At 42.3% G+C, this 14,257-nt stretch overlaps 1 protein-coding gene across 1 annotated transcript; it reads left to right on the top strand.

Moving 5' to 3' along the window:
* Positions 1 to 4,649: 4,649 nt before the first annotated feature.
* LOC108929558 (protein-glutamine gamma-glutamyltransferase K-like) lies at positions 4,650 to 13,640 on the top strand. Its single transcript, XM_018744188.2, has 14 exons — positions 4,650 to 4,691; positions 5,741 to 5,807; positions 6,007 to 6,198; positions 6,385 to 6,636; positions 7,349 to 7,467; positions 7,635 to 7,742; positions 8,481 to 8,658; positions 8,811 to 8,949; positions 9,236 to 9,428; positions 11,178 to 11,331; positions 11,428 to 11,712; positions 11,959 to 12,119; positions 12,565 to 12,701; positions 13,378 to 13,640. The coding sequence occupies exons 1-14, from the start codon at positions 4,650 to 4,652 to the stop codon at positions 13,520 to 13,522; spliced, it is 2,172 nt and encodes a 723-aa protein (XP_018599704.2). The 3' UTR covers positions 13,523 to 13,640.
* The last annotated feature ends 617 nt before the right edge of the window (positions 13,641 to 14,257 follow it).

The following is a 14,257-nucleotide window of genomic DNA, read 5'->3' as shown; positions in this document are numbered from 1 at the left end:
TTGGGCTGTATTTCGTGAGCAAATGAATACAAACACACACTGCCTGACTAATCGAAATGTTTTCGTTTCTAATAACTAATTCTAGCATTGTTTGTTTTTCAATCCCAAGTGCTGTGCTCTTATTTTCACTGTCTCTGTCTCATTTGGTTGATATTGCAATACTTTCATCTTCATAATCAGCCTTGTTTCATCGAGAACTGGGAACAATGTTCGATGTACCACTCTAGTCATTTAGCTATGTGAATAGAGCAAATCTTTCAAACATCCTGTTTCACCGGATTTTAATTAATCTTAATTCATGTTTTTACATGCAGAGGTGGAACCAACTTTTAAACATGAGCTTTTACATAATCCCTGGGAAATTTTACATGAGCTGTATGCCACCACTGTTACTGTTGTTGCTGTATGTTGCAATTTATTTGCTCTTTAACCCTATTCAGTTTAATTTATTTTTATGTAGTGTTCTTCTCAGTCCGTCCATCCAACACTGAACACTGCCAGTATTGTATCTTTATTGTGCTTAATTTACAGGTAAAAGATGTAGCCTAATATTGTTGATCAACACATTTGCTTGAGGTCTATTTGAAGGAAATCATAACTTGTATTAAAAATAACCTCACTGACTGAGGATGTTAGTCATTTTTCAGTGTATGGAAACTAGAACCCAGTGACTGCTGGCACCAGCCTTGAATTTTTACATCTCTACTAATTATTTACATGAAGTTCCTTATTTATTAAATTTGCCATCTCTTTCACCACTTTCCCTGAAGAACTATTGGAGTGTGTCTGTGTGTGTGTTCACTTATCAATTGTGGATTCAGACAGATAAAGAAGAGTCAATGAACAAAAACCTACACGCAGCGCTACAGCAAGGACTTGAATGTAAATGTTTGCAACACAGAAAAATATAGTAAAAGACAATGAAAGGCACATCTGTTTGATGAAATATACAACTGAATTTTCTTTTTATCCAGTACACATGTAATGACATTTATTTCATGAGTTAAATCGTGCCAATTCTGTAGCTGATCTCCAGTGTGTCTCTATTAGGCTTTTTCATTTCTTGAAAAAAAAAAGAAGAAATTCTGCTAAAAATCCGCTTTTATTAGGTTCTGTAAACATACCATTGCACTGCACACCTCTAACTTGATATTTTTAAATCATATGCAAACAATTGTCCATAAATTCTAAAGCTGAGTTTAGAAATGCATTTGAATGGAAGTATGTTCATGATTCGGTTTCCTTCTAAATCCAAAATCTCTTTAACCAAAAAGTTACCATCAGTAAAAGATTAATATTTCAAGTGTTCCTCAGTTTATTGAGGTTCGCTTTCGTTCTGTGTTGCCATTATCAGCGGAGAGAAAGTGAGAGGAGGGGAGGGAGTGTAAACAGTGTGTTTATGTACGTTTATATGCACACACGGTGCTGCTTCAAAGTAAGTGAACCCTACAGGGACGGTCATTATTCTTGTGTAGAATATTACTATAAATAAAGGATTATGATTTACACACGTAATTCCATTTACCTACACACAGCTTGGGGTTCATTTATTTTTGTTCCTGCACCACTGCTACACACACACACACACACACACACACACACACGCGTGATTTCCATGAACGCAATGTTTTGAATTGCCAAGTACATATGTATTGTCTCAGACAAGAAAGGCAGCTTCTCATTAAATGACCATTTCATGGTGAACTCAGTGACACAAGAGTGTGTGTGTGTGTGTGTGTGTGTGTGTGTGTGTGTGTGTGTGTGTGTATGTGAGAGAGAGAGAGCGAGAGAGAGAGCGAGCGAGAGAAAAGCTGGTGTGTCGGAGGGTGTCCTGTGTGTAACTACAGTTCCAGCTCCACTTCCAAAGTCATTCAGACAGAGAATCATATCTCCAACAACTGAACTCTTTGGAAAGCTGCTGAGGCTTCTCACTCAGAAAGTAAGAGAACCTGTGTGTGTTTATGTGTGTTTGTTCATGCTCGCCTTATGTTTGTATGTATGCTGTCACAGCCAAAGCTTCAGGTTTCATAGAAAAGTAAGTTTTTGTTGTGGAGCTGATTTGTGTGGCTGTCCTTACAACTAACTCCTTACCTTGGTCATTTATTGCTGTCATTAATTACAGCCATAGCCCCACGCGCACCCTTTACACACTTGGTTGTATGTTCATGTGATACACTCAACACCCTCTTTCCTCAATTATGTTATGATGTGTGTGTCATACAGGATAACTGATACTCGTACTTTAATTGTTTATTACTTATCCATCACCATTGTTTACTTTTATGTCCAAGTTGGGTTCTTGGTGGCCATAGTGACCTGCTCCTTTGGTGCACATGCTCAGCTGGAGCTAAATGGGAAAGCTCGTTGTTGGGAAACACTACAATTATCTTGTTTTTATTAATGGGTTTTTATTATAATGGTCCACTTTATAAATATACATAAATATTAATGTTTGTAGCTCATCATATGTTATATTTAGGTTCAGCTCTATGTTGTTGTGATTCCTCTTTCTGAGTATATGATTCAGCCCTTTCTGGAGGACTGAGGAGAGGCTACTTAAAGGGTTAATTAAGGTGGTGTAGATGTATGGATTGTTTGCATGTATGTATGTATGTATTTATGGTGTACATATGTATGTATGTCTGCTCTTTGTGTAGGTGATGGCACATGTGAGGTGTGGTACTCTTTTGTACATATTGTACATCTGTTCACTTACTAACAAAACAGCGACTTATCAATGGATAAAGAGCAAACCCCAGATGAAGCACATTCAGCCCACGCCAAGACTTGATGTGTGACACACACACACACACACACACACACACACACACACACACACACACATATACACATTATGGGCAATGTATAGTGAACTTTGAAAAATACTGTTTTTGCACTGTGGGAGGAAACCAGAGTACCCAGAGACAACCTCTGTTTTAAATGTGAGGTGTGTAACAGTTATAAAAAAGCAGAAAGAATACGGTTAGACAGACATACAGTAGTATAGAGTAATTAATGAAGGAAACACCTTGTTATGATAACTAGTATTAACTTTTGATGTAATAGTGTCAATTTTGATGGGTTTAGTGAAATTTTGCTGTAACTTGGGAATGAAGAACAAGATGTACAATTAAAACTCATGATTAATTATGCTGAGCTATGAGAAAATACCTTACAAAGGGTTTTTCCAGAACGCATCACCTAGATGCACTGCTCACAGGTACTGGAGCAGTAGTGGGGAGTGCTTTCACAAAGCCCCCATCAAGCTGAGTAGACAGGATCATCAGATCTAGATCTTCCTGCATTCTTTCACATAGAATGGGTCATGTGATGCCACCATCATGAGCCTATGAGTGCATTGACTGCTTTTTTATTTGTCAGCTGCTTATAACATTGTATCTGTCCTCCCACTCCATCGGCGTATCGAAAAGTGTCGCGGAACCTTATTCGCTGACTGCTCACTCGCTCTGAGTCAGCCTACCTGTCACCTCTGTACCCTGTTCCTTGCTCCTCTTCCCTTTGCTCGTTTCCTGAGACCCCTCCCGTCCTGAGATGTGACCCGCTTACTAGTGTTTCGACCTACTGCCTGTTTCTCCGGCTACGATACTGGATTTTCAGCTGTACCTCGTTTGCTGTCTGAAGACCATTGCCTGTCCCTGACTACGGTTCCTGTCTAGCGCCTGAATAAACTCCTATGCACTCCGCAATTGAGTCCGCCCTTTCCTTCTGGGACGAAACCATGACAGTATCGTGACACGTCTACAACCAAAATGTGTAGTTTGGCTGGTTCAGAAGCAATTCACCCTGGGGATACAAACTGCCTGTTAGTCCTCATTAAGACCTCCTTGGTTGCTCATGTTTTTCTACTCTGCCACCTCCCAGAGCTACCCAGCTCGTCTGCCTAATGCACAAGTTCTCCACTTTCCTAAAACAAAAGAACTAAATTCAGTTTATTAAAACATTATTTCTTGATTCCAACTGTTTTTCTACTAAATTTCCTGGGTTCCTTATCCAGCTGGTTCTAATTAATTCTGGAGCACTTGGCACTTCTGGAATTGTACTACTGGAAACAAAATTTCTTGTATTGATCAATGCATGCTGCGCAAATTGTATCTAAGCCCTTTTTTGTGACTGGGATTCTGAGAAGTTAACCCCAGCAAATAGGATTACTTGGTAACATTCATAGATGGGCTACAATTGCTGCAGAATACTGCAGCTAAAACCAAAAAGCTCATAAAGCAACACCTGCACTTCCCAAAATTACATTGGTTACCTAAAGCTTTAGAACTGATTCTAAGATTCTTTTTCCTATTTTGTCTTAAATGGACTTGCGCCAGAGTGCATTACTGAATGCTACTCAGTGCTCTCAGATATTCCAGCACAAACCTTTGGCATATGCAAAAATATTGAACATTAAGGGAATCTCCTCTATTCCTAAACACTGAAATTATGAAAGAAAAAAAAATCCAACTGTATATTAGAGAGTATGAGTCATCCCCAGGACAGACGGACTGGAGAAAGGTGAGTGTTGGCCCCAAATGCAGGTTTTATTTCGTGACTGGGTTCATGGGACAAGGCAAAACTTGTGGGTCAAGGACAGGCGAAGGTCTTCGGGGCACGAACATCACAATGTGGGCAAGGCAAACTTGATGGTCGATGAAAACAGGCTAGGGTCAAGAACCAAGAGCAAGGTAACCAGGCAGGGTACAAAGAGTACGAGGAGAACGCTGAAACTGCAAGACCACTAGGGCTATTGCAAGAATCCACGTCGTGGCTTGGATCCGGAGCTCCTTTCATCCCCGATGTCTTCAATTGGCCGCAGGTGTTACCGCTCCGCTTGTTCCCGGGGGCGTGACAGTATGGCTCTTTTGGATATCTTTAAAAACCTGCTGAAAAATATTTTTAAATACTCTTTTAATTAACATTTTAATTTTTTTTTCTACATTTTTCAGTGCTGGATCTTTCAGACCATATAAATTTACTTCTTTACAGTTTTTCATTTTTAGTAAGATTCATTTGCTCCCTTTTGTACTTTCACAATGCAAAATTTGGCACTATGTAAAGTTATTAATTATAGTCACTCACACACTTTTCACCAAAGTGACTTACACTTTATTTACCTTTTTACGGAGCTCGATAGTTTGACTTGAGGGATTCAGGGTAAAGTACCTGGCTCCAGGGTATTACAGGTGGAATTCAGACCTGTAACCTTTGGGTCATATGCAGCAACACTGACCACTTTTCTACAAGCCACTACTGTTGGTGTGACCAGAATTGTTATTACTGAACTTCCACAGAAACACTAATTTCTTAAGTATTGTTTTTATGTAGTGGGGACGCAGTGGGTTGGACCGGGTCCTGCTCTCTAGTGGGTGTGGGGTTCAAGTCCCGCTTTGGGTGCCCTGCGACGGACTGGCGTTCCGTCTTGGGTGTGTCCCCTCCCCCTTCGGCCCTACGCCCTGTGTTGCCGGGTAGGCTCTGGTTCCCCGCGACCCCATATGGGACAAGCAGTTCAGAAAATGTGTGTGTGTGTTTTTATGTACCACAATGTTCACATTTGTCATCCTTCCACCCCTTTACCTTTATGTTACCTTGTGTATTTCTCTCTTAAGCCAACTGTATTGACCTTCTTCTTTCTCCGCTGTCTTCTTCCGTTCATCCTAGGATGCCAGGGGAAACTACATCTGTGAGAAACGGGTCGGCTGTAGGGCGGTTCTCAATACCCACTCTGGTCTTACAGATAGACCCCAAGCCAGAGAATGTGGAGACTGCTGGACCAAGCAGGGGTGACAAAGATAAACTGCAAGGTAAACACTCTTCATCAGTTGCTCTTTCACGGATTAGCATTTCAAGCATGAGGACTTCCTGGAACTTTGAACTTTGCCATGTTCAGACAGAGGAGCTTCATCATACCATTACAGCTTATTAACTGAAATGAATTTGTGTTAAAACAGGAAATAATACATAAGTAACTTATTAGTAGTCTCTCCTGGTCCTTTCTCCTAGGAGTGACGTTGACTATCCTTTCAGTGGACTTGCTAAAGACTAAGGAAGGCCAGAATCGACAGGAGCATCATACAGACAGTTTCCATAGTGACAACCTCATTGTTCGACGTGGACAGAGCTTCCAGATGTGGATTGAGCTCTCCCAACCTTTTGACAAAAACACCGATGAACTTCACTTGGAGCTTAACTTGGGTTAGTCAACTTCATGGCAGTTTGAGTAATAACAAGATGATGTATACCTCTCAGCTACCACTCTAAGGTTCTTTACAAAGTCTAAGAGTCTTTGAAACTGATAGAGAGCCTACAGAATGACTTGTGCCCTTATGGTTGAAGCAAGATAATGGACTAATCCATTTGTTTGACATTTCTCTGCTCTAGGGCCCATCCCATTGGTGTCAAAAGGCACACAGATCATTGTTTCATTGGTTGAAGAGCCAGAGGGCAAGCTCTGGGAGGCTAAAATCATCGAACACAAAGACAACAGGATCAAGCTGTCTGTCAGTTCCCCACCCACAGCTCTGATTGGCCAGTACCGGCTTACTGTGGTAGCTCAGAGTCCAAAGGGTGTGGCAAAATCAACCTATGACCCCAACAATGACATCTACATGCTGTTCAACCCCTGGTGTGAAGGTGAGATAGACATTCTGGATGGCCCAGAAACTTCATCTAGTGAACCATGAGACATTTTAAAAATGAAAGATTGACTTGGGGGGTATTAGTAATGAGTCCGTTGGTTTCAGACTTCACGCAAAAATTACCTGCTCTGTGAAGTCCTACACCTCGATGTGGATAGGTAACAATACCAGAATCAAGCTCATTTAAGGATAACTAAATTGCTGCAAAATGTGAGGGTCCAGTGAAAGTCAAATCAAAACAACCATCCAAGGTCGGGATACCAGTCTGTTACAAGGCACCCCAAGCAGGGCTCAAACCCCAGACCCACCACACAGCAAACACCAGTCAAACCCCCCATGCCACCACATCAAAACACTGGATCTATAAATCAGTAGAGTCTTATCAACCTTGAGTTGCCTTCCGATCCTTCATGACTTCTTACTGATCATACATACTTAACGCTATTACTTACAAGAAGAAAATGTATAAGTTGAGCAAAGGTGCAGAGGAACATTTACTTTCCTTTACAGTTGTTCAGCACTTTCTCCACAGTTTTCATGTACAGAAGATAGACAGTGGAAGTGAAAGGATCTTGAGACACAAATGAAATGAAAAAGTCTCAAGAAACACTGAAACTGATATACATAGAGGAGCTAAAAGAAGTGTTCTTCAAAGTTCTGAACTTCCTTTTATTGACCCTTTTGTATGTTCCGTGTCCCCTGTTCAGACGACACAGTGTACATGGAAAACGAGGGTGAGAGGACGGAGTACATCCTGAATGATGTTGGAAGGCTGTACTACGGCACAGTGAACCAGATTGGTGCTCGAACATGGAATTTTGGTCAGGTATAGCGATCAAAACATGTGCATAATGCAAGACCTTTACTAAGTAAGAAGTCACAAGCATCAGCAGCTTGACACATTTGACAGGCAGGGAAGCCTGTTTCATACGTTCAGTTTTCGGATTCCTCTGATGACTCACCTCTCATATGTGCTTTTGCATTTTTTTCCAGTTTGCAGACGGAGTCCTCAAAGCCTGTTTCTATGTGTTGGATAAGACTAATATCCCATTTCATGGTCGCGCAGACCCTGTCAATGTGGCTCGAGTCATTTCTGCCATTGTAAGTGAGCTGGTTTTCTTCACCCAAGGTTCTGCCAGGGGATTGTACAAGGAACAAAAGCTATTACCCAGCTTTCTTTTGTTACTTTAATTAGACATAGACAACAAAATTTTTTCACCGCCATATTAATTATAAATAATTGCTGATTGACATAGATATTGTAGTTGGGAAAGCAGATTGCATAGATATTCATAATTTTTGTCCAGTGAAAGTACCGCTTCATGAACCCATTTTGTGTATTTGTGCCTCAGTCCGTGCAGCAACTGGCGCTGCTGCCTCACAGCAGCTGGGTGGTGCGAAAAGACATGGGTTTGATCCCCACTCAGTCTTTGAGGAGTTTGTATGTTCTCCCTGTGTCTCCATGGTTTCCTCACACAGTGATAGACATGCAGTTCAGGTGAATTGTTGACTCTAAATTGACCTTAGTCTGTCTATGAGTGTGTGTGTGGGGCTACTCTGTGATGAACTGACATCTCATCCGGGGTATAACCCCCTCAGGCTTGCGTGCCAATGATCCTCAGATTGGTTCAAGATCACCACAGCCGTAATCAGGACAAATGGTTATTGAAACTGGGTCGATGGATGTATGTATGTATGTATGTATGTATGTCTGTCTGTCTGTCTGTCTCACTCCCCCATCAAGGCCTTGTTGTATTAAATCACTAAGTAGCACAAGGAATGTGATTTCTTTGAGTTTACAATCACTTCAACGCCTCCCAATCCTGTTCCTTCTTCTAGGTCAATTCCCTTGATGACAACGGAGTTCTGGAGGGGAACTGGTCTGGGGATTACTTTGGTGGAACTGCTCCTACCTCTTGGACCGGCAGTGTGGACATCCTGAAGAAGTACCACTCAGAAAATGGTACTCCTGTGAAATACGGCCAGTGCTGGGTCTTCTCCGGAGTCACCACCACAGGTGGAGAAGCTGATTTTGGATATTTGTTTCAGTGTTTAGATGTCTATCTTCAGCTGCAGTGTTCAACCAAACTGCTGATTGTGTAAAGTCCCTCTGCAGTGTCTAGGGGACATGTACATTTAAACAAGTGTCTTTCCTTCTTTCTCACTCAGTCCTGAGGTGTCTGGGAATCCCCTGCCGAAGTGTCACCAACTTCAGTTCTGCACATGACACGGATGACTCGATGACCATAGACGTGTATTTTGATGAGAAAATGCATCCTATCGATGCATTCAACACTGACTCCATCTGGTGAGCACATCTTTACACTCTCTCGTCATTCTCTTTCCAGTGTTGCTCTTTAGAGTACGTACTTTCAAGAGTACGAAAAGACAATTTTGATATGGTTATGACCACAGGTTTTTTATCTCTTTGAATAGCTATATGGCATATAAAAAAATTATCTGGATTTGAAAATCCATATTAACTGCAACGTGCTGTACTTCTGCAGTGAGTGGTAGCTAAACACATCCTGTAAGTCAATTAAGAAAGGAAAAATTTCCCTCCTTTTCTCTACCATCTCTCTCACCACCTGAAGGAACTTCCATGTGTGGAACGACTGCTGGATGGCACGTCCAGACCTCCCCTCTGGGATGGGGGGCTGGCAGGCTGTGGACTCCACCCCTCAGGAGAGCAGCCAGGGCATGTTCTGCTGTGGCCCCGCCCCCATCAATGCCATCCGCTCGGGGGAGGTGTTCCACAAGTATGACGCACACTTTGTCTTTGCTGAGGTACTATTCCACCATCTCCCCTAACACCTCCAGTTTGCAAGACTGCATCAGGATAGTACTAGTACTGCCAGGATAGAAGTTACTCCATGTGTCTCACTTATTTGTATCTGTGGAGTAATCCTGGATTGACTGCAGTGGCGACACACTGACCAGGAGAGATCATACTTCCCTTTCCATACAACAGTTTTCAGCCTTGCTTCAAAAATTGCTAGAATGAATGGCAGATGTAATTACTTCACCGTGTCCTGGGTTTGGCAGGCGGTTCTTCGCAGCAACGTGAGCCCACAATACATCTAACTAGATTCTCAAACCACCTTAACTGGTCCCTCTGAATCTGGAGGACTGGAGGCTGTACTGTCAGAGTGAGCGTTTAAAACCTGCAGAGGAACCATGAGGCTGCTATTTGTACATGTTGAAACTGATCTCTTTGAAATTATTTCTGGTTCTCTGCAGATGCAAATATGTAGCACTGGAGAGCTTTAATTTGTTTGCGCAAAGTTTCTCCTACTGCCCACAAAACTGCTTGAAAGACAACACATCTCGTAGCACACCTCGGCTCATACTCGTAAACAGTCTAAGAAAAATCGAATGAAGGTCTTCTGCTCTCACACATACAGGGTGCCCTGCTTAAGTTTCTTGAACTTCCAATGATGTGTTCTGCAATGTTTGCAATTAGTAAAATATGAAAAAAAAAGAGGAATGAAATGAAATGAAAGATGTTTTAAGTATGAGAGAAGATTAACCATTAGGCCAACATGCAGCTGAGTGATTTTTTTTTTTTGCAGACATTTCAAAATCAAACAAGATGGCATCAGCTCCCTGAACAGTGAAGCGGTTAGAGCTGCTGCTGCTGTAGAAAACAAAAGTTGGCAATTTAAATCTCACCTTCGTACTTACCCTAAATTGCTCCAGTAAAAAATGAGCTTCATGTATAAATGGGTAAATAATTGTCGGTTACTTAAAATTGTAAGTTGCTTTGAAGAAAATTGTCAGCCAAATGAACAAATCAAGGTAGCATCCCATTGATATTGAAATGTCTGCAGACCAACAACTCAGCCCTTCCTGTGCACACACACGTACACACTGGTTGAAGCCGCTTATCCCAAGTGGGGTCACGGCGAACCAGAGCCTAACCTAGCAACACAGGGCGTAAGGCTGGAGGGGGAGGGGCCACACCCAGGACAGGACACCAGTCCGTCGCAAGGCATCCCAAGCAGGACTCGAACCCCAGCCCCACCAGAGAGTAGAACCTGGCCAAACCCACTGCACCACTGCACCCCCAATGGCCAGAGAATAACAGATATATGATTATGCAAATTAGACTAAATTACTGAAATTATAAACAAGTGACTACACTCCATCATATCTGTCATCGCACTTTTTCTGTCACTACCCAAAGCTTCTTACCATAAGTGATGTGGATATAGATCTAAGTGATATATGACGGTCCGTGTCCAAGGATTCAGCTCCCACTGTACCACCACAGTTCTTTAGAGCATTAGCACCTGTTGCACCAAACTGCTAGTCAACCTCACAATCCTCCATAAATAGCATTTCTGGAAAGAACATCAAGGTACTTGACGTCCTCCACCTGGAGCAGCCTGCTTCCATTACTTAGAAAGAACACCCTGCTTTGACCCTAATGAGAACATGACTTGGTCTGCATTCTGAACTTCCTTGCCCCTCTCTGTACTTGAAGACCTTGCTTCTCCATCCACTGATTCAGGACTCTAGCTCTTACACTTGCAGGTGAGCAGCGACAAGATTTACTGGCAGAGGAAAGAAAACGGCAAGTTCAGGCTGATTCATACTGAGAAAGACGTAGTTGGGTGTTGCATCCTCACCAAGGCTGTTGGCTCTTGTGACTCCAATGACATTACGCTGCTCTACAAATACCCTGAGGGTAAGTGGGATACAGTTCAAGATGTGAACTATCTAACATACAGCGAAATGGACTCGAATTCTTACAAACACAACTTGTTTCATGGAATTCCCACAGGTTCAGAGGAGGAGCGCATTGCTGTGGAAACTGCCATTTCCTATGGTACCAAATCAGTGGTATATAACACCTCAACTCCCAAAGATGTGTCCTTGGAGGTTGCCGTGAAGGGGGATGGGCCACGCATGGGAGAGGATGCTCAGCTGGTCATCAAACTCCAAAACAACAGTACCAAGCCACGCAACACCAACCTACACAGTGAAGTGGCGGTCATGTACTATACGGGTGTGCTCAAAGCCACCATCAAGAAGGAGAATATTCCTGCCAAACTGAATCCCGGTGAAGGTGAGACTAAGTTCCACCTTTGCTTTTTCCTGCCATTATCAAGGGTGGAATCAGTGAGCTTCAAGTGTTCAAATTTTCTATTAAAGATTATATTTACATAAACTTTATATTCTCTTATTTGAACCTCTGTGCTATTTTAATCTGAGAAATTAAAGCTCTATGGAAACTAAGCTCTGGTTTTGCATGATTCAGATATTTGCATCATGGTCATATTTCCTGTCTTCATTTCTCTGCTTTGGCTTTCAGTGAAGACGCTGAACTGGGTGCTACGATACCAGGATTACAAGAATCAACTTGTGGACCAGGCTGCATTGATGCTGACATTATCCGGTCAGGTCAAGGAGACCCAGCAGATTCTGGCAACCCAGTACAACTTCCGCCTCAGGACTCCTGATCTCATTATTACAGTGAGTTACAGCTGGTTGAAACCACAAATAAGAAAATCGGTAATCACTTTATTGGTCCCTACACTGGATCCAAGAGCTTTGGTTCAGTTCCCTCGTCCGAGCATATTTACATACTTCATATTTACGGTCCTCTCTCTGTGAAAAGAGGCAACAAAACCCTAGCTGTATGGAAAGATCGGTGGAGAATATTAAAGTGGAATACAGATATTCCCAAATGGCAGTTGCTGGTTAACAATGTCTGTTCCAATAACCAAATAGTTTAGGTAACTTTAAGATTCTGGGAACATGAAGTAAAACTAAGTTTGCAGTCCCTCCTTGATAAACAAACAAAAAACGTATATTGACTCACTTCATCTAGTCAATAATTGCATATTCATATCTGAATTGAAGTTGACAGTCTCTGCCTGGTCAACTGATGGAAAATGAATGCACTTCATCCTCCAAGCCTCTAGGGAATGCTGTGGTTGGGAAAGAGATGACAGCAAATATTACCTTCTCAAACCCACTGCCCCAAACCCTGAAGAACATAACAGTCCTTGTGGAAGGCCTAGGACTCCAGAGTGCTCAGAAGATGGCTGTGCGGTGAGACAGCACTTTTTCCTGCCCGCCTGTCTGTAGCTGTTCCATTATATTAGCTTTTGGGTCTCTTATTAGCAGTAGTGTTAGTTACTCCTTTTCAAAGTCCTGTCAACAAACAGGTAAGCTAAGCAAAAAGGAACCCGACAAAAATTTTCGTAAAACACAATTTCTGCTCGAGTGCAATATACACAAGTGGTACAAAAAGTGTAAACTGTAGTTGTGTTGTTCATTTGGCAGTGGTTGTGATTTACGCAAACGTTAAAAACCCTGACCTGTTACAAGACACAGTATCCATCCATTGTCTACAACTGCTTGTTCCGAGCGACGGGGTCACGGCGAGCCGGAGCCCAGCCGGGCAACACAGTGTGCAAGGCTGGAGGGGGAGGGGACACACCTAGGATGGGACGCCAGTCCGTCATAAGGCACCCCAAACAGGGGTTCGAACCCCAGACCCACCGCATAGCGGGCACAGGCTAAACCCGTGCACATGCCCTTGTGGAGAATGTGTTTTTTTTAGAATGACTGAAAATGTCGCTCAGCAACTATCACATGACTGTCTAGACTGTATCTCATTGGGTACAATCAGCATATTCTAATTTCTTAAATAAATATGCAACAAACTGAAATTTGCATGTGGATTAGGTAACTGGGTTACATTATTTACCTGCCCCTGCCACAGGGATGTGGACCCCTGCTCCACAGTCACCTGGACGGTGAGCTTCGTGCCGACGCTGTCTGGGCCCAGGAAGCTGCTGGCCTCCCTCAACTGCCACCAGCTCACTCAGGTCCACGGGGTGGCCGACATCATAGTGAGGGAGAACTGAGTACAGCGATGCCTCATCTGAGCTGTATCCCACCCACAACATCTCTGCCCCAACATATCCCCACCAAACAGAGCCTCAAAACAGCTTTGAGTGGTATCTTGCCAATCATTGCGAGTTATTTGTGCATCATTATTGGGATGATCACCAACACTGAGGTAGCTAGGTAGGCTGGTTTTTATGAGTCACAATTGTCAGCAGAGTTTTGGGATGCCATGTACTATGGTTCCTTACTGTAATCTTCATCAAACATTCTGTTGGCTTATAGAGTTTTATACAGAAGGTTCTCAATTAAACATCTATTACTCTGTGCCTAAATAATGTTTAATGGAAGACCCGAATGGTGTTGGAACATTAAATGGAATTTTATATCAAAGGGCTAAACATATATGGCTTTGGTTTTATAAATAGTTCCTTGGGCTGACAGAGCGATGTTCCCATTCATCCTCCTCTACCTATATACAGTGCAGTCATGCAACTGCATGATGAATGTGAATGTTTTAAACATAATTAAATACAGTGAAATATAGTTTTTGTAATATAAAGAAAGGTCCAGAATACACATGTAATAAAATCTGTTTTATTAAATCACTAAAATCATACTAATTACATAGCTGGTTTCCAGTGTTGTCTTTTAGGCTGTTTTGCTACTTGAAAAATTATGTTTTTGAGAAATGCTCACTGTTTCAGTCACAACAATCACACCTGGAAAAATTCACTGGCTTTATGAACATTTCT

The sequence above is a fragment of the Scleropages formosus genome, chromosome 9 (assembly GCF_900964775.1).
Source record: "Scleropages formosus chromosome 9, fSclFor1.1, whole genome shotgun sequence".
Taxonomy (NCBI): Eukaryota; Metazoa; Chordata; class Actinopteri; order Osteoglossiformes; family Osteoglossidae; genus Scleropages; species Scleropages formosus.
This window is presented reverse-complemented; position numbering and strand designations above follow the sequence as displayed.